The 20,717-nt window shown below is 38.0% G+C and overlaps 1 protein-coding gene across 2 annotated transcripts in view; it reads left to right on the top strand.

Moving 5' to 3' along the window:
• The window catches only part of Anks1b (ankyrin repeat and sterile alpha motif domain containing 1B), a gene marked incomplete at its 5' end in the record, with an annotated part of 1,074,464 nt that overhangs the window by 680,548 nt on the left and 373,199 nt on the right, over positions 1-20,717 (top strand). For both annotated transcript variants that reach the window (XM_005374511.2, XM_013518589.1), the window contains 1 exon segment: positions 12,613-12,719. In XM_005374511.2, coding sequence (XP_005374568.1) covers positions 12,613-12,719 — 107 coding nt within the window.

The following is a 20,717-nucleotide window of genomic DNA, read 5'->3' as shown; positions in this document are numbered from 1 at the left end:
CAAGAAAAAAAAAATATATATATATATATATATATATAATTGTCTTCCAGGAGATTTTAGCATTTTAGGCTTAAATTTCATTTCCTATTTTAGACCACATCCCAGCACATAAGTTGTCAGATCTGCTTAGTAAAGGTTGGTATTTCCTAAGTACTCCAGGAAGTTTTTAGTTCAAAATGAAATGCAAGGCTTTGGGGAAAATTAAATCTGAGCTCCTGACTTCCCTTAGCATTTAGACACCAATGCATGCTCTTGGACATTTTCCTATTTAAATATCGGTTTCATTATCCAAAACTCTGTTGCCGCACAGAATTCCACAATTCCTGAAACAACTAACCCTTTTCCTTCTTCTGTTGTCTGCCACTTCTGCAGACATATCTATTTTTGGACTTCAGAAAGTCTGTCCTTTTATCAGTAGAAGCTTCCTCTTTACTGCCTTATCTCTTTTCCTGTTAATTTTCTTTGTCAATTTTTCTCCATAAAGACCGTGAATATGTAGTTTATAAGAGGACAACTAGGGTTGGAAAAATAAGATATTGGTACTTCCTACTTAAAAACAGAGTCATTAGATAGGATCTGTTTTATACTATCCTACAGGAGTAAGCAGTGTTCACTCCTAGCTCCTATTCCGGTACTACAGGATGTGGGAGAAGAAGCCAGGTTCATATAGAGACCTTTAGTTATTAGTTGAATGGCAATTTCTCTCCCCAGCAAGGGCATAGCTTCTTAAGAAGCTCAGTATGCTCTTTCCCAGGCTCTTTTAAAATGGCCCATCTGTTTGAAATATGTTAGAATAAGTAACTAATCATTCCTTTTATTAATTAGGAAGCTAGGAATAAGAACCAGTTTTGCTTGCCATTCCTGGACCTACCCTCTTTCTTCTCTTTTCACCTTTACCTGGGTTGCAAGCGCTAGGCTCCCTGATGCTATAACCCTGGCTATTGGCGCACATTAGATAAGACAAAGCCCTAATGATACCATGGATTTAGGGGTTCTGATCCTTTGACAGTATAATCAGTTTCCCTCTGTTATTTGGCTGGATTGCTAACCCCACACGTTTTTATCTATTGAAAACAAAAAGCGCTGGGGAAGGGAAAACCCAGAGGGCTCCAGACCAGTCTCTGTGGCTGAGAAGCTAGATGAACAGCATAGCAATAAAGATGATAATAGACCCCCGGCGTGGAAATAGCTCTTCCTGCATCTCCATGCCTTTTCACGTGTGTAATTTCATTTCAACTTCAAGAAAACTGTAAGACAGGGTGTTTCCTTCACTCTACAGAAGAACAACGAAAATCTCGATATTTGCCCAAGTTGAATGCTACTCTTTCTATTGCTCCACACCAAAAATAAAAGGAGCAAATATTTAAATAGTGGAGAAGAGCCAAGACTCAACCCAGGCTGACTGGCTCCAGAACCTGGGCGCTCAACCTCTGTGCTGTACCCCTCACATCGAGGCAGCCGTCTTCCGGACCCACAGTGCGGGCATTCATGCCTGGCAGAGCAGCCAGCACCCCTGCGGAATCCACACTGAGGCTGCAGTCTCAGGAGCACAGCGAAGCCCTTTGTTGGTATGAAGTAAAGATACCCAAGTGATAGGATTTACCCTTCTCCCACCTCTCCTCATTTCCTCCTGCTTTGTCTCAGTGCTTCTCACATGAGAAGCCAAGGATAACGAATATAAGGAAGAGCGAGGCAGGAGAACGAACACTGCACAAACAAAAACCTGATAAGTTGTTTTGAAACCAACTCGCTGGCATGTGTGTGAGCGAGCAGTCTCACTCCCGCAAAAGGCCAGGTTCCCCTCTGTGCCACTGGAACTGAACAGCAGCGTGGAGTGGTGGCTGGAATCTTAAGCCCTGCAGCCAGGCTCCTGGGGTTGGACTCTAACTCACTTCAGCCTAGTTATAACTTCTCTGTATCTTATTTTCCTTTTCCACAAAGATGATAGCAGTAGCACCACTAATTCATGAAAATAAAATGAACTAATCTACGTAGAACATTTGGGACAGAACCTGACCACAGTAAATACTCAACACATGCTTATTATTTAATATAATGAGATACAACAAAATTCCTGAGTGAGGTAATTTGCAAAGAACAGAAATTTTTTTCTCATAGTTCTAGGTGCTGTGAAGTTCAAGATCAAGACCTTGGCATGAGGTGGCTAGTGAGGGTCTTCTTGCTACACCCTCACATGCCAGAGAGCGGAAAGACAGATGAGGACAAGCTCCATTTCCGCATGTATCGGAAGTGAGCCTGTTCCCCACCAGCCCCTTTCTTTGTTAATGTGTTTTTATTAGCACATATTTGCAGTACATTATGATCTCGTTCATCATGGGGAGTGTGCATCTGTACATAGCACATCTTAACATTTTCTCTTCCCCTCCTAACCGTCCCGTCTCCCTCCAACTCTTAATCACCTTCCAATTTGAAAAGCTGTATTTGCATGTTTTTCTTTCTCTATTTTTTAATCCTTTTTCTCTTCCTTCCCTCCCCCTCCATCTTTTATTCCCCTTGCCATTTGAGAAAGATCTCCTTACTTCCTATTATCTATCCTTTATTTTGCTTTTTATTTATATTGAAAGTTTCTCATATGAGAAAACAAGCAAGATTTAAATTTGTGTGTCTGAATTATTCATTCAACATTAGGCTGCAAGGTGCACCCATTTACCTGCAGATGCCTCAAGTTTCTCCTTCTTTATCACAGAGTAGTACTCCACTGTGTATAAATGTGACACTTTCTTTATCCATTCACCTGTTGATGGACATCCAGGCTGTTTCCAAGATTTATTTTTTATAAATTGTGCTGCTTTAAGCATGGGTATGCATGTATCACTGTAATATTATGACTAAATCTTTCAGTAAGATTTCCTAAAAGGGGAATAACTGGGTCAAATGAAATTTCTAGTTTTAGTTTTTTGAGGAGTCTCCATGCTGATCTCCACAGCAGTTACACTAGTTTACATTCTCACCAAAAATGTAAAAGGGTTCATTTTTTCCTGCAGCCTTGCTAGCATTTGTTATTTGATTTCTTGGTGATGGGCATTCTTTCTGGAGTAAGATGGAATCTCAATTCTGCTTTAATTTGCATTTCTCTAATGGCCAGTGATAGGGAACATTTCTTCATGCTTATTGGCCATCCATACTTCTTCTGAGAAGTGTCTATTCATTTCTCTTGCCTGTTTTTGTACTGGGTCATTTATCTGATGGAGTCTAATTATTTTGAGTTCTTTATGTATTCTAGATGCTAGCCCTCTGTCAGAGGAATCGCTGGCAAAAGCTTTCCCATTCTGTAGTTTGTCTCTCTACTTTGTTGGTTGTTTCCTTGGATGTGAAGAAAATCTTAATTTGATTTAATTAATTAATTAATTAATTAATTAATTAATTAATTAATTTGATATCATCCCATTTGTTGATTCTCAGTTTTATTTCTTATGCCGTCCTACCACCCTGTTCTGTAATCACAGTAACTCACTCCTGAACGTCTTCAACTACCTACCTTCTAACCCTTTGCACTGGGGATTAAATTTCCAACCAGTGAAATTTGGGAGACATATTCAAACCCTAGCACATATGAGGATATAGAAGGCCTGACACATAGTAGGTACTCAGTATTTATTACCTACCATATCATGTATGGCTGAGATTACTAGAGAGACAGACTTTTGAAAAGTATGTGCATTATGTTTGTCATCTAAGTATTAAACAGATATTTACTACATTTCTAAGGGTTTAACTAATTTCTTTCTTTCTAACTCTCATCCAAAGGCTCTCCTTCACTCTTCCCACAGGCATTTTTCCGTCTTATCAACTATAGCTACTAGTACCTCTACTAAACCATTTTACCCACATTAACAGTTTTATTAAAGTTTTACCGAGTAATATCTATTGAGCTAAGTTTGTTTTCTCCAATTTATTTTTCCTCTCTTTTTGGTCACAATAAGAAGGTATATTTCTGAGTTTTAATTCTTCAAACCACAAGTGACATTCTTCTAAGGGATAAATTAATTTTCTCCCTGACACTATACAATGCACAAGCGCAGGGACGTTTCAGGCTCCCCACCACCACCACACTGCCTCCTACACTCGGAACAAGTAGTGCTTCATCAGTATTAGTTGAAATCAGCGAATATAGAAGAAATGAATAAAGTATAAAAAGAAGTATCTTTCCACTCCCCAGGAAAATAGCAACCAGTTGAGAGCTCTCTGAACATAATCAGAATATTAGCTGCCTTTTACTTCTAAGAGAAAAGTTATGAGAAAACTAAAAGTCATGGGTTCATTTTAATACAATTATAATCGTTTCCAGACTGTGTCCTGGAGTAGGAACACATTTATCTCATCTCCTAGGCTTTTCACGGAGGTGTGATAGGCTGACGTTAATGACATGTCCGAAGCAAGTAACTCACAGTAGAGTGCTTGGCTAGCGTGTACACCTGGGTTCAATCCCTAGCACCAGAAGAAAAAACACAAATAAGATAGTTCCTCACCACCCCTGTCACCTGGACAGTACAATAGAGAGCAGCAATTGGGCTCTGGACTTAACTGTCCCACTCTAGAACTCTTTTCCTACATAGAGAATGGTTTGCTTCCTAAGTACATTCAAGACTCTTCAAATTTCACCTCTCTGAAGAGGCATCTGAGCTAAAATGAGTTACTTCCCTTTGCCATCACTCTTCAATTCCTTTAGCACTTTTTTTTAACTTTTCAAACCAAGTTTATTGGTGTGTAATCAAACCACAATAAGCTGTATATTCTTCAAGTGTGCGCTTTGGCGTTTGACAATTCATACACCTGTGAAATCACCACTGCAATCAACAAAATGAGCATATGCATTGCCCCCAGAATTTCTTCATGCCTATTGTTAACCCTTCCCAACCTCTTCCTCCCGTTCCCAGGTAGCCGGCAGTCTGTTCTGTGTCATACGGATAAGACTGTACTCTCTAAAACTATATAATGGAATCACGCTGAATGTGCTCATTTAAAAACTGATTTGTTTGGGTTTTTTTATTACTGAGTTTTGGGAGTTCTTTATACATTCTAGAAACAAGTTTGTTATCAGATACAAATGTTCTCTTCTAGTGGTTTGATTTTTCATTCTCCTAACAATGCTTTTGAAAGAGTAGAATTCAAAATTGTTTTTCTTCTTTTTTCATAGTTCTGGAAATTGATCCCAGGTCCTTGAGAATATTAAGCAAGTGCACTACCACTGAATTACATCCCAGCTGCAGAATTTTAAATTTTGATGAAGTTTAATTATCAAATTTCCTCTTAAAATTATGCTTCTGTTACCCAATCCATGTTTAAGATTTTCTGGTTTTTTCTAAATTTTCTTCCTGAAGTTTTAACATTTTAAGTTTTATTGTTAGATTAATGGTATATTTTGAGCTAATTTTTATATATGATGCAAGTTATGAACCAAAATTCTTTTATTTTTCCACATGTCTCTTCCAGCATATTCACTGAAAAGTTTCACCTTTCTCCATGGATTACCTTTCACCTGTCAAAAATTAATTGACCATCTGTGTATCAGCGAATTCATGAACCCTGTCTTCTTTTCTCTTGGTCTGTTTGTCCACCTTGACAGCAATCCTCTAATTTTCTTGATGACCATAATTTTAAAATGTGTTAAATTTAGCTAGATTACGTTATGGGTGTTTGCACTGCATATGAAATTGACAGTTTCTAACAACAACAAAAAGCACTTGCTGGAATTTTCGTTAGGGTTACATTGAATCTATAAATGCATTTGGGAAGAACTGTTGATAATGTTGAATAGTCCAATCCATAAACATAGTTTATCTCTCCAATTTGTTTGGGTTCTATGTGATGTCTCTCAGTGCTGTTTTGTAATTTTAATTGTGAAGTCTGTCACAATTTGAGCATATTTCTTCCTTAGAACTTTGTAGTTTTGGGTATTGTAGTACTTTATGTTGGTTTTTATTTCAAATTTTGATGGTTTATGGTTACTACAAAGAAATGCAATAGTTTTTGTATATTAATCCTATATCCTACAATCTTGCCATTCTCACTCACTTATTAATCCTATTTTTGTGTAAATTTCATAAGATTCTATAACTGAAAATCATGCCATGAATGAACAGAAACATTTTTATCCAATCTAGACATATTTTATTTTATTTTATTTATCATACATGAATTTTTGTACTGTTAGAACCTCTAGAAAGTATTAGTCATATTGAATTACCTTGAATACATACAGTGTTGGAGACTATTTGACAAAATTTGGTTATAAATCTTTGCAGATGTGCACAACAGATATTGCTACATACAGCTTTATTTTTTTCCTAATGTTTTGTCTACATTTGGTGTTAATAATCGTGGCTTAATAGAAAAATTAGGGAATAATCTCAGAAGTTTTTTGGAAAAGGGGCTGGGGACGTGGCCCAGTGGTAGAGTTCTTGCCTTGCATGCACGAGGCCCTAGATTTGATCCCAGCGCCACACACACACACAAAAGTTTTCTGGAAGGATTTGGGCACAGTTGGCTTTATTTCTTCCTTTTATATTCGGTAAAATTTACCACAGAAGCCACTGAGCCCTGGAGTTGTCTTTGTGCAAATGTTTTAACAACAAATAAAATATTTTAGCAGATAGAGAACTTTTCAGTTATAAACTTTTCAAAGAGTGAGCATTGGTAGTTTGTGTCTTTCAGTGATCTTGTTAATTTCATCTGAGTTGATTTACTGGTCTAAAGTTATACAATTTTACTGATCAGTTCAAGGAACAGCTTTGGTCTCATTGATTTTCCTATGATTTTCTGTTTTCTATTTTATTTCCTCTATGATCTTTATTTCCTCATGTCTGCTTATTTTTGGTTTTACTTGTTCTTTTTCTTATGTCTTAAGGGGGGATGCATAGTTTATTGACTTGAAATTCTCTTAATTTCTCATATAGGCATTTAGTGCTATCAATTTCTCTCTGACTACCACTTTACCTGTACCTCATGGGTTCTGATACACTTTTTATTGTCATTCACTTCAAAGTATTTCCTGAATGTATGAGAAAATATTTTAACAAGACTAAAAACAAATAAAAATAGAGATCTCGAGATAAAGATGGTTATGAGAATATGAGACAGCAGGAACCAGTGAATCTTCACAATAGTTAAACCCACATTGAAATGGATAGACTAAAAGTATGCAACATATATAATAAATGACTTATTAGTTAGATGGAAAATACTATAATGAAATTCTAATAGTAGACTAGAACAAAATTTACTTAGTGATTACCAGCAAATTTTAAGAACTGGATGACTTAGCATTAATCACACCTCGGATAAACCTCATTGGCTACACGACTGCCACTGCAGAAAGCTAAGAACTGGATCAGAATAAGACGAGTGAGTAAATAAAAAGCATCCAGACATTACATGCTATCCCAGAGAATGAGGAGAGACGATATTGTGAATATCTAATTTCACTAGAATACTAGGGATACAGAGTCACTTACTGAGTATCTTACATTGCTAATGGAAATGTAAAGTAGTACAACCTCTTCGGAGAAAAATAAGTGAATGATTAAGCAAACTGCAATACATCTATACTGTGGAACACTACTGAACAATAAAAAAGAATAAGCTATTGACATGCAGAATAATTTTTGTGGATTTCAGGGGAATTATGTGGAATGAAAAAAGCCAATTCCTGATTCCATTCATGTGACACTTTTGAAGTTATAAAATTATAGAAATAAAGAACAAGTTAGTAGTTACCAGGTGATATGGAATAGGAGAGGGAGGAGATGGCCATGGCTATAGAAAGCTACCAGGAAGGATTCCTGTTGGGGAACTGTCTGCATTTTAATTGTAGTGATGATTTTACACGTGATAAAACTGCATCATACTAAACACATATACAAATGAGTGCATCTAAAACAGGTGAAATCTAAATAAGTCAATGAGCTTTATCAGTGCCACTTATTTGGTTGTAATATTGTACTCTAGTTCTACAGGATGTGTCACCAGGGAAAATGGATGAAGTTTTATACAGAATCTCTCTGTTTCATTTCCCATAAGTGCATGTGAGTCTACAGTTATTTGAAAATTAAAATATTAAAGAAAATAAAGAGTTGAGCCTAGAGAGATAGGCAAAGAACTGAATGAACTGTAGTATATCTACATTATGGATTACTGTGCAGTTATTTTTAACAGTTAAAGTATAGAATTTGAGCTGGACTCTCAGGCTCCATGAATTACCAGCTTAGCGCTTTCTGTTGTGACAGCTGACTCTCCCAATAGGCAGAGTCACCGAGCTACTCACTGTGCGGGACACTAGACAACACTAGCCTCTGGTTTCTCGCCTTTCCACCACGAGCCCTGCACCCTGAAACAGGCCGTGTACTGGCCCCCCAAAGCTGGGACAGACGCTTCGCCTCGTGGGGGTTAGGGAGAGTAGCTGCTGGGTGGGTGTGAAGGAAGCTGCTGACCTCCCAGCTGCACTCAGCAGGAACTTGATCTCTGCAGTGGGAGCGGGAGGGGGCTGGGAAGGCTGGCCTACCCCTTTTGATCCGCAGGTTGGGCCCTGAGCAGGGAAGGAGCCCTCGCCCTTGGTGTGAGCAAGGAGTCGGCACACGCCACAGACTCTTTCTGTTCTCACTAAGTTTTAGCAGATTTTCTGAATAAATATTTCCTCATCCATTATGAGGATTTAGGACACTTTGCAGAGACTTTGCATGGTTCCCTTTATTATTGTTTTGAGTTTTAGATTTTTGGGATGTTTTTGTTTTGTTTTATTTTTGGCAATTATGCTTGTGGGCTGGGGTTGGCTCTGTGGAGCTCCTTACGCTGCCGTCCTGGAGAGGAGCTCCTGAATTATGTTTTTTAGAAGACTGTGCCAAAGACAATTCCTGGGTTCAGCTCATTCTCTTGGAGCTTCAGTTTCCTTACCATAAAAGAGAATAATAATCTATAGCGCAATATTCAGGACATCATAACGCTGAATATCTGTCAGTCTGTTCCTCGTCTTATCTCACTTTCAGGCTTAAAGTTCTAATTGAATGAAGGCACCCAACCAATACTGGGTTGTTATCCCCTAAGAATTTTAAGACTCCAAGAAAGTATTATATTTAAACACTACCAAAAGTGATTTGGGGGCTTGACCCAGAGATAAGTTTGACTCATGAGACAGTATTTTATAACAAAATCATTAACCAGGAACATCACTCAGGGTCTCTGGTTTCTTTTCCTCCTCCTTGACCACTTCCGACTACCTCACCCTCTCCCAGTGCACTTCACCTGTGTAATAGCCTTTTGCCAACACATGACATAGGAACTGAAGGCTTAAAGTAGTTAAAAGAATGAAAAGTCAGAAGGTCTATAAAAAGATTTCAAAGTACTTAATAACCGATAGTCTCCCTAAGCTATGCTTTATTACAGTAGTCTGAACTTTGAAATACTGCCCCCTTCCTATTTATTAAGAAGTCAAACTATAATGGAAGCCATTTCTAATGTCATTCAGTCACTCATTTAACAGAGATGATTTAGTACTTAGAGTTATGGGTTGCTCTACTAGGCACTCGGTCGCTGGTTTACATTTTAAAAGATGAGATAGAATTTGAGGATCTGGCTGGTTAGTTTATGCCTTGCTGAGCCAAAATGTTATTGTCATATTTGCTCAGTTTTTTGTCTCTTATTCACCTACTCATTCCTTAAAAAGATCAGGAGGAACACTGTGGATGTGATCCAAGGAAAGGCTGTAATTGAGACTTACCTTTAGCTTCATATTGTAACAGCTTTAGAGCTAGCCGGGGACAAATGGCATCTTGTTTTCTGCTTCTGATACAGGTACTGTTGAGCAACTAGAACATACTAAAAGTGATTCATTCATTTTTATAAATTCTTTGCTCTTCTAAAAAGATCTAGAACAAGGATGGGAGTATAACTCAGTGGCAGAACCCAGTATGCATGCAGGCCTAGGTTTGATCCCCAGCATATCAAAATAAAAAAAGTAGAACCAATCATGAGTAAATTCTGAATAGATACTATGCAATCCACCCATGGGTGCTTACTCTAAATGAGAATACAGATGATGAATAAAACTCTAGATCTAAAAATTCTATTTAAAAACCAAAGATACCTCTTTTTTAATGAAGAATTCAGAGACTTCAAGTGGGGTTAAAAAAATTTGGATCTGAAAATAAGAGACCGTATGTAGTTTGGATTGTGAAATGACATTATGTTGTTTTACAAGCGCAGACTGAAGCCTTACTGTGTACAATGTTAGCAAGGCATATTCCTTGCTTTCAAAAAATAAATTGTTCATAACTATCGGGCTGGGTGGAAAATATTTGTTATAGAAAAACATCTACAATGTCATTTAAGAGAAAAAAGAAAGAGATGTCTTCCTATTAGGGAGGACATTAGAAGAGGTTTCAGAAAGGAAGAGGTGTTAAGGCCAGGAGTACCCTCCCTTGCTAGAGTACTGTGGACGGGTGAGGTAGAGTCATCAGAAAGCCCCCAAAATGTCATCAAAGGAGTTTGGAAGTTTATTTTGACACAAATAAAAAAATTTAACCACAGAAGGATATTTGAAGCATGGAATACTCATCAAAACTGTGCCTTGGAGAATTATCTGACATGATGTACATGTTTTAAAATATTAGAGGTAGGAAGACCAATATGGAAGTCATTGTTGCAGTAGCGCCAGTAATTATTTTTTTAAATAAAGAATCAGAGACTTGGAGCAAAATAAAAAGCTAAAAGTGAGAATAAAATCGAAGTAGATGGAAATTCCATAAACATAAAACATGAGATAGAATGAAGAGGACAGGTGGTAGGCACTGTGATGGGGATGACTGAAGCTTAGGGACTGGTGTCAGCAGTGAAAGAAAGGTAGAAGATGGCTTGAGGGTTAATGTTTGTGCCAACGAGATTGACAATGCTCTTAAAAAGAGAAAGGGAATGGAAAGATGAGAGTTAGGGAGAGAAGAACAGTGATACTTCATTTATTCAGTAAATATTTCTTGGGCACTTACTATATGCCGGGTGGTGTTCGGGGGAGAGCGGGAGAGGTTATCTTTAATTTTAAAGTACTTTATGTAGAAGAGGCACCATTCCCAATCTGCATGACTCCAAAGGCAAAGCTGGAGCTAGGCAGCAAGAGGAAGGTAGAAAGTGAAATATTTTTCTAGTAAATAGAGGCTTTCTGATGAGTGCTAAGGACTCTGTCACAGGCAGCATTCAAGCAGAAGCTGGGTGATGCTCTTCCAGGAACATTGCTGGAAGAGGTTTCTACCTTTGGAAAGAAGTTAGATTCACCTTTCTGTGAGTTCTCTCCTAGTTTTCGGAGTCTATTTTGATGATGTAGTCCTGTGGGTTCTATTATTAATCTCTAGTTTCTCCCAATTATTAAATAAATTAGTATGTCTGCCATTCAGTAAAACTCAAACATTTACACCTGTTATTCTGGAATTATTTTTGGAGAATAGGGCTCCTCTTCTGTATTAAAAAAGTCTACTCAGGTAATGTTAGCTTTATAGCTATTTTAGAACGATAACTCTGGTACATAGGGTTATAAATACCAGGCAGGAAAAGGATTTCTCGTGCCTAATAATATTTTTGTTTGGAAGAAGCCCTTGCAAATGAGGAACAAATTATCTTGACTTCAAGATTGCAATGCAGTTTCTGTATGTTGCCATAATTCAGAAAGGAAAGAAAAACATCTCAGAGAGGTTCGTTTTGATACAGCACGGTTAAGAAAAAGAATAATTATTCTCCAAATACTGTAAAGCTTTCGATCCCGAAAGCTTATCTGTGCCGCATTTTAAAAAGAAGAAAGGAAAAGAAAGAAAGAGAAAGGGAAAGGGGGACCCGTAGTGAGCTCTGTTATAAGATATAGTTTAAGCCTTGCATTTCCTGGTGTCTTTTGAAAGGTAAAATTCCACAACAAATAGCCCGGTAATGTATAACCAGTATGAAGATTCAATTCATAGTTAAGCACTTTGGTTTGCTTTTGAGTCTTGCTATTTTCTGCATTTGTTTTGACTGCTCTCATCATTCAAGATTGACGCTTGGATGGGTGTGTAGGAGGAAGCAGCAGCAGCAGGCTTACAGCTTGCAGACAAAAAAAATCTGCCTTATCTGATGGCTATTATTGAAAATGCGAGGTGTAGCCTGGGCTGGGTAATGAAGGGGAGCGAGCGAGGGGAGCAAGGAGCATGGAGCTGCATACTGATGAGTGTAGGAGTACTTGATAAAAAGAATTCTGGCTGCTGGCCGTGCCTCGCTCATTGTGGAGTACTCCAACAATCACACAGAACGCAGACCAGCCTAAGCTGACAGCTTGATATGCCTTCTTCTGCTGCCTGGTTTTGGGGGCTGTATGACGTACTGGTCGGTAGTAAAGATTAATATGTAAGAAATGTGGAGCTAGGATCAAGTCAGACTCCGCAGCCTGCCTGGCAAACTATGTTTTACTTCTGACTTTGCTCTCTCGCTGAGAACATTAATCTGTCAAGCTGGCGGGCTCCTTTGATAGCAACTTTCCCAGGAGCATGATGTGGCAATGCCACCTCTCAGCCCAGGACTACCGCTATTATCCCGTGGACGGCTACTCCCTGCTTAAACGCTTCCCTCTTCATCCTCTTGCAGGACCCAGATGCCCTGTCCAAACAGTGGGACAATGGTTGGAAAGTATTGGGCTACCTCAGTACGAGAACCACCTGATGGCTAATGGATTTGACAATGTGCAGTTCATGGTAAGATGCTCTCTGTGTCCACGGAGCTGCCTTTTGTCTGTCTTTGTTTCTTATGTGTCTTACATGGCTCGGAGGCAGCCTGGATTGCACCGAAACTGATCGGTTTTTATATGTGTAACTGCATCAGAAAATTGGATGCCCTCAGGTCTGAACTTGCTGTGTCCATATAGACCCTTGCTGAAAACTGAGATCTGTATGCATCCGTATACATATGTGTTATGTAAATGAACCCGGAGAGTATTATTTATAGGCAGTGAAAGAAGATTAACATTTATATTCTCCCTGTCCTTCGTTGTGTGTGTGTTTTTATAAATTTGTAATCTTAGAATATCCAGGTAGATTATATCACTCTTCAGCTCATTCTCAATTCCTAAAACATATTATTTCACTTGAGCATCAACATTTAGTGATTAATTAGACAATTTGTTATGTTGATGCTGTGAAGATCATTTTTCCCCGATAATTATTCAATAAGCAGCTTAAATCGTGTGGACGACCTTCAGTTCATTAGCAAACTGTTTCAGATGGTCAGTTGTGGGGAGCATTCACTTGCTTACACACACTGATTGAAGAGCAGTGAAGTATTGTTTGTTACTTTAGGTGGAAGACAAACACTTCGGTCAGTTAGCTGTCGGTATTGAAAAGAGGTGTGGATGTACTAAGTATATTCATGTAGTTCTGAATCCCAGTCTACATGCAGTCTAAACCTAGCGTGTGCAAACTTCCCACCGTGATGCATGTGGGTGAGGAAGGAGGATGTGGGTGTGCAGGCAACAATCTAGCTTTCTAATCATTTCCATACCTCCCCCGGTGCTCATCAGCTTCCCTGTTAGGCTACGTCACAGCCCTGTTACTTTTCCTGGGTCCCATCACACTTATCACTGACCCCTAAATTGAGAGAGACCTGCATAACATAGGCATGTAGCAGACAAACTGTTAGTAGGAATAATTAATAGCTGTTCTTAAATAAAATGCAGGGGCTAACACCTGCAGCTTGCTAATACCAGTACTGATCAGAACAATACTTAGGGCTAGTCAAATCTTTTTATTTCCATTTGAAATGATTTTTCTCTAACGTTGACTTGACTGTTAAAGATTTGAAGATTATTTAAATCATTAAACTTCTGCTTCTTCCCCCAAAATGTATATGCTTACAAGCTTTAAAAAAAGACATAAATGTATTAAGGTATGTGAGCTTGAAATAATCGTGTATTCATAACCCTTTTTTAAAAGAATGAGATAAGCTGCTGTTATTTTTCTTGTGTTTACCAAGTACTGTCACTGATTAGATAGACAAGATATTGTGGATATTGAAATAGGAAAAAAGTGAAAGTTCTGCAATTTCTGTAAAATTCTTAGGACATAGAGAGTAGATTCAAGGCAGACTTAGGACCCTAAATAGAAGACATTAAGAATTAGAAGAACTAAGTCATTTCATCATTATGTGTGTTTACTGCATATCTCAATATCTTTATTTTTTCTCCGTATCTCTACTTGATATAGGGTTTTCTTATTTCTACCTGTCCAAATTTATTATGGTCTGTGAAAAGTTAGGGCTGGATTTCCTGGGTCGTTTGCCCACGTGGAAAGACTTTCATTCAGTTTAATTTCTTCTGTATGTTAAATACTTATGAACAAATATAATCCTTTTTGAAAGCCTCTAGTTGAAAGGTTAATCAAACAGATTTTAAACAAGAATTTTGGGAGAGATTGTACAAAACATTCACAATTGAATTATGTACCGCTAGTGCAAATTCTGGGTAGAAGTCAAAACTCCGGGACATTTGTGATAAAACCTGGGTCTAATCATAGATTTCTTCACTTGTTTAATTACAAGTATTATATAGATTATTTTACATGCATTATATAAAATAAACATGAATTGTTAATTCAGATGAGCTGGTCAAATACTTTCTTCATGAGACAGAATTTTTTTAAAAACTTTGATTATGTAGGAGAATTAATTATGAAAATGAAGCAAATCATAAAACGATGTCATCAATTAGTGCTTTACATGTTGTTCTATCCCATTTATTTGCCCCTAGTATCATAAGAAAGTAATTTCTACCTTTATAAAATGATTTATTGATTTCCATAATCTAATTTCCTCATAAACTTATAAACTTAAAGTACACTAATATGATTGGCCCACTTTAAGAAACAGACTTCATTCATGTGGTAAAATATCTGTTAGGCCTGCTTCGTTTCCACTTGATATCATATTCTAGCTTTTGTTTTTCTTGAAGCACATTCTGACCTGCATTTATTCATCCTGTTGCCTAAGCAACAAGCACCATGGTCCTATTAACTGTGATGTAGTACAGGTCCTATTAGCTTTTTAGAACAAGACAGTAGACATCAAGAGGATATAATTAATGTTTGAAGCATCATGGTACATCTATACATAGATATGCTTTATTTAGGAAACATTCTCAGGAGGTAATTTTCCATTAATCAATATTCCAATAATGAGCTTGAGTTTAAAGAGTCCACATAAGTAACTTTCAGAGTATAGTATTTTTGAGAGCATTAGAAAATGTTTTACGAGGTCAGTTCTACTTATGCTCACACATAAACACAATATATAGGTGATTTATCTATGTGGCTATGAGTAAGTTTTATATAAATTACTTATATCAATTCCTAAACATCTTTTAAAAAATATCCTTCTCCACACACTCACTTGCTTTTAAATATCTAATTACTGCTATTCCTTGAGGTTCTTAATACTTAACCTTGGTTTTATAAATGCACAAAAATAATTTCTAATATCTCTGACTCAAAATTCTGAACATTTTCTTCATGCATTTCATTCTTGTTTGCAGAATAGTTATGCACATAGATTAGATTAGACCTTTTAGAATCCTTAAAAATATTAAATAAATGGAAATCAGTACAAAGAATAACTATAAAAGTAGTTCAGGTCACCTAAGACTTTGGGAAAGTCACATGCCTGGCGAAATTAAAGCCTTTACAAAATAGAATCCTATGTTTTCAGTCTTCCCTGGGTCTCACCCTGCCTGACCCTTCCCTGCCAAGTCACAGGTCATCACTGTCCTCCTGCTGAGGCGCGTCTTCCTGCTGCTCGCCAGCCCTGGGAATGCTGCAGTGGTCCTCTGACATACATCTCACTCCTTTTGTCCAAGTTTGCAGCGTATACTGTGTAGCTAAGTTTCCACTACGTTTGTTTGCTCAGCAGAGATTTTAGGTATGAAGTGATCATTATACAGAATGCACATGCTTGTCTATTTTGTGACTATCTTTGTTTCTTCCACCACTTTTCTTTTTCTAAGTCTAGTGACTGCTGCCTAAATTTTAAGCCTCAAGCCATCTATTCCCGTCTCTATGATAGCCCCTTTGTCTCTCTCCGCACTCCTCCTGGACTATTCCCTCCCCCGTCTTTTATTCTTAAAGGTCTAATGCAATTTCTGCCTTATTCACATAGCTTTCCTAAGGACTCCGGTCCATAGCAGCCTGTACTCATGTACATTTCTCATGCCATTACTCTTACTCTAGAATTAGGAGTTAAATCTTCTCTTACGTTTATCTTGTCTTCCCAACTAGACTGGAAGCTCCTCAAGTCCAAGTTCTGAGTGTTTAATTGCCTTGCCTTTCTTATAACTCCTAGAACATGCTGTGAGCATAGAAATCAGCCTGTGAAAAATCAAAACCACAACAGATTGCTGTAGATGGGCCTCCAGTCTCCTTTTTCAGTGAAATCTTGGTTTTGCCAGTGGGAGCATGTAACCCCCCCCACTTTCATGCAGCATAAAATTCGCTATGTTCCAGGTGCAGTGTTAAGTAACAGTGTACAAGAAATGATCCTTCCCCTCAAGGAAGATGTAGGATTGCTCTCAGACCTTGCCTTTCATTTGCATACATGTCGCACCTGTTCCTTCATGTGTATGCACAAACATTGTACATGCATTCACACCCTGGATCACATGGCTCTTGTCCCTTGTCCTGCCATATAATCATCATCATTTGCCATATGTGCTTCCTAGCAAGAGTTTTTACAGCATTAAATTACAGTAGGTAATAGAAAATGTAAAACCTGTCACAGCCCAAAGTAAAGGAAAATAAATGTACTGGGAACAACCAAACATTAGCAGTATTATAGCAGATTTATAGTCTCTAGACCATGTTAAGAAGTTTATAGTGGGCTGACACTTGTCTAGTATGCACATAGCCCTGGATTTAATCCCCAGCACCAAACTGACGCATATATACATAGATATATCCATCCTTATATTACTTCGAGGAGGACTGAGTCATAGTTGCACCGTGCTAACTGGCCAATAGTTATATTTGTAAACGCTAACAAAAAAAGAGGAAGAATAAAATTATACCAACTCATTTTTTAGCATCTCTTGCTGACAGTGGATGATCTGACTATTACTAAAATGTTGAAAATGCAGCCTTTACAAAGTAAAATATAAAAATAATACTGACAGCGCTACATGAATTATTTTTGTACAGTTGAGTGGAGAGCGTTCATAAAGGGCCTGCTGGAGGTCAAAGTGAGTAGCGCCTATTACACACTGATATGGAGTCTCAGAGCTCTTAAATGTCATCCATTCGAACAGAAGTTTTGAGAAAGATTGAGCTTCTAAGTACATATTTAATTGAAACTCCCTCCCCCATTTCTGTGGTGCATTTTACATGCTAATGGACTTTATCACTTTTCCACTTTTATAGAGCTTTGCTTATATGTATGAACACCATTTACGGTTGGCCTGATAAAATTATCTTTCAGATACCTTAGCAGCATATCGTGATCAAAATAAGAAGTTAAATTTGTGAAGTAGGAAAAAAGAAAAATGTCTCTAAAGGGTAAATATTGTTAAAATATTATTTAAGAAAATTTAATTACTGACATTCAAAGGTAGAAGAGAAAAATACCTGTCCCATTCCCTACACCTTCCTGTGTCTGAAGCCAGCCAGCTTTTGAGTGGAGTGTTGCCCTTATATTTCACATGCAGCTGTCACTCTCCAAACCCATTTAGGACAATAGTTGCAAGCCCACTTTTGGAAAAAAAATGCACATTTTTTTCAACTGCTGACATTTAGAATCTGTTAGTATGTAAAAGTCAGTGCCAAAAGAGAATGATGCTTTCTCTGGACAACAGCTTAATTATAAAAGTAATGGGCATCAACAGCCCGGCAGTGGTGGGAGAGAGAACTAAAGTGACTGCTTATTTGCACAGCCTTGCTTTCCTATGATTTGGTTTACTCATCTGTAAAATCAATCTAATGAGGGATCTAGAAGAAACGTTCTTTTGGGTAGTTATTTAATATTTTGAGCTCTTATAAGATGCAAAGCACAGTATTGATGCTGGCAGACCTATTAATTGCCCTTGTGTATCCCATTAGCCTTGAAAGAATACTAATTGCTTATGCAGCAGAAAGTTGGAAATGAGGGCATGTGTAGAAATGACCATGTTGGAAGAACAGTTTGTAGAGAAAACATTAGCTACAATTCTTATTTCTTAGAAAAGAGCTTTTTCTTTCTTCTGGAAGTTACTCTGATTAAATTTTTAAGCATGGAAATGCGTTGCCCCATCTTCTAATAATGCAGGAATGTAACTCCCATTACTAACTAAAATTCACATGAATGGACCTTTAATTTAGTCATGCAGCATATTTGCATAATTTGATCCTTAGAAGTGCTTCAAGTGACCAAATATTTGGGATGAGGAATTTACCTTATGAGTCAGAAAGGTAACTAAAACTGCTGAACTAATCCAGCCAGAAGCACATCCCTTTTCTTCTTTGAAAGGACACATGTCTCCAGCAGGTGGGCAGTGCAGTGACCTCCATTTTCTCACTTCCAGCCGCCCTGTAACCTCTTTATAATCCAGCCTGTCTCCAACCTTTCTTCTAGCAGTGTTCTCTTTTAAGTCGGCTGTGGTCTCCTTCTTCACAAATCCCCACACACTTTTTTTTTCTCACTTCACTTCTCTTTGCCTCTGTACAGTATCTGATTTTTCTCTATCCCCTCCTTGGTGTTATTTACTTCTTGTTGGGTTCAGTGGCAATTACCCTGCCTTTTCCCACCACCCCATTTCCCTAATCCTCTTCAGGCCCCTAAATGTGAGTGGCACTCTCTGCCTCCATTCCCTAGGGATGGTTCCCTGAGCTTCATGTTCATACTTTTTGCTTTCTACCTGATTTCCATTGCTATTCAACTACTCAGTACTCATTTTCATAGGAATATATTCATGCAAAGCATTAGCACAGATCTGGTATAGAATGCCCAAAAATGTTAACTGTTACTGCAGTCTGAGTGCTTTAGCACTATCCTACTTAAAATATTTCATAGGTTCTCAGTTACCAAAAGGAGATAGTAAGATATTTCCAAATTCCATACTTAGAATCCCTTATGACCTGATGCCACCTAATTCCTTAGCCTTATCTCTTACCATTTCCTCTGGTGCAGTAGGGAACTGCACACTTTGCTTCCAGTGCCTGGCTCTTGCCTGGCTCTTGCTACTCTCTGCCCAGAATCATCCTTCTTCCTCTCTTAACTCTTTAGCTCTTAATTTGGCTGCAACTTCTTTTTTTTTTATTTGTCCATATTTGCTGTACGTAATCACTGCTTTCATTGTGGGCAGTTGGTACATGCACATAACACATGTTTTATCATTTTCCCCTGGTTGTAACTTCTTTTAGCTCTCAGTTTTTTTTCTGACTGTCCCAGTATGGGTTAGGATCCCTTCTTCTGTAGTACCCTGTCTTAAAATTTATTTTACTAAATTATATCACCTATGTACTTGTCCATTGACCTCACCACCTCTGCTTGTGTATACAAACACTACAATGGGGGTTAGCAAACTTTCTCTGTAAAGGACCACATGGTAAATGAGTTAGACTTTGCAAGCCACACTGTCTCTTTCTGCAGCTCTTCAGCTCTGCTGTTGTAGCATGTAAAAAGCTATAGATAATTTCATTGTGGTTGTGTTTCCAATAAAACTTTATAAAAATAGGCGGCTAAGATCAATGGGCCATAGTTTGCTACCCCTGCCCTGAATTTTGAGCTCCCCAAGAGTGGGAAATACACTCATTACCTGTACCTCTAGGTCCGGCACATGATTTACACATGTAGACACAACTAATGTCTAATCAAAGGAGGAAGAAGAAAGCAAGGTAGTAGGATTGGAAGAAAGAAGAGAAGTGGAGTGGGGAGTCAGGCAGATGACTTCACATAGCCTCCTGAAGGCTTCTTTTAAAGATAATCCAGCCAATAACAGGACATTTAGAGCAAAATCCACTCTTCAAGAGTCTGATAAGAGCCAGCAAGGGTGTTTTGCTCTAGCTAAGCAGACCAAAGAATATTTTTGGAAGGGAATTGCACAGGCATAGGAACTAGAAAACACAGCTGCAGAGGAAGTCTGTTAGTCCCTCTGTGGAGAATTCCTTTCTCTTCCTTCTTCACCTAATTGTGTACCATTGTTCATGAATCAGCTTAAGCATCACTTTCTCCGGGAAGTATTCCCTAATACTATCCTGTCACTTGGTTGCCACACAGCCCCTTCTCAGTGTACCCATGGCACCCTGTTCTTAGCCCACTGTTAGACCTTATTATATTGCATTGTAATTATTTTATCTCCTCAGATATCTGCTTCTACCCTAGGAAGGGAGTTTCTTAATGGTAGAAACTGGATTGGTTTATCTTTGTGTGCCTAAGGCCTAGCACAGTGCCTGGCTTATAGTAGCTTCTCAATAAAATGTTGATTGAATGGGGTTTTAAAGTTCTATATAGTTTCAGGTAAATTATCCCATATAACTCTCACCATCAATCTGTCATTAAATATTAGTATCTCCATATTTAAAAATGAAGAGAATGAGATTCAACAAAGTTTCATAAAACTACCAGCAGAGCCAGGATTACAGAACAAAACCCCTCTAAGCAAAACATCCCTGCTCAATTGAGTAAAATCACACAATTTCATCATTTCTCCCTTAATTTATGCAACAAAGATTTCCCAAGAGCTGCTG

The sequence above is a fragment of the Chinchilla lanigera genome, unplaced genomic scaffold, assembly GCF_000276665.1.
Source record: "Chinchilla lanigera isolate Chin_1 unplaced genomic scaffold, ChiLan1.0 scaffold00004, whole genome shotgun sequence".
NCBI classification, from domain to species: domain Eukaryota; kingdom Metazoa; phylum Chordata; class Mammalia; order Rodentia; family Chinchillidae; genus Chinchilla; species Chinchilla lanigera.
Note: the sequence above shows the minus strand (reverse complement) of the source record. Positions and strands in the feature narration are given on the sequence as shown.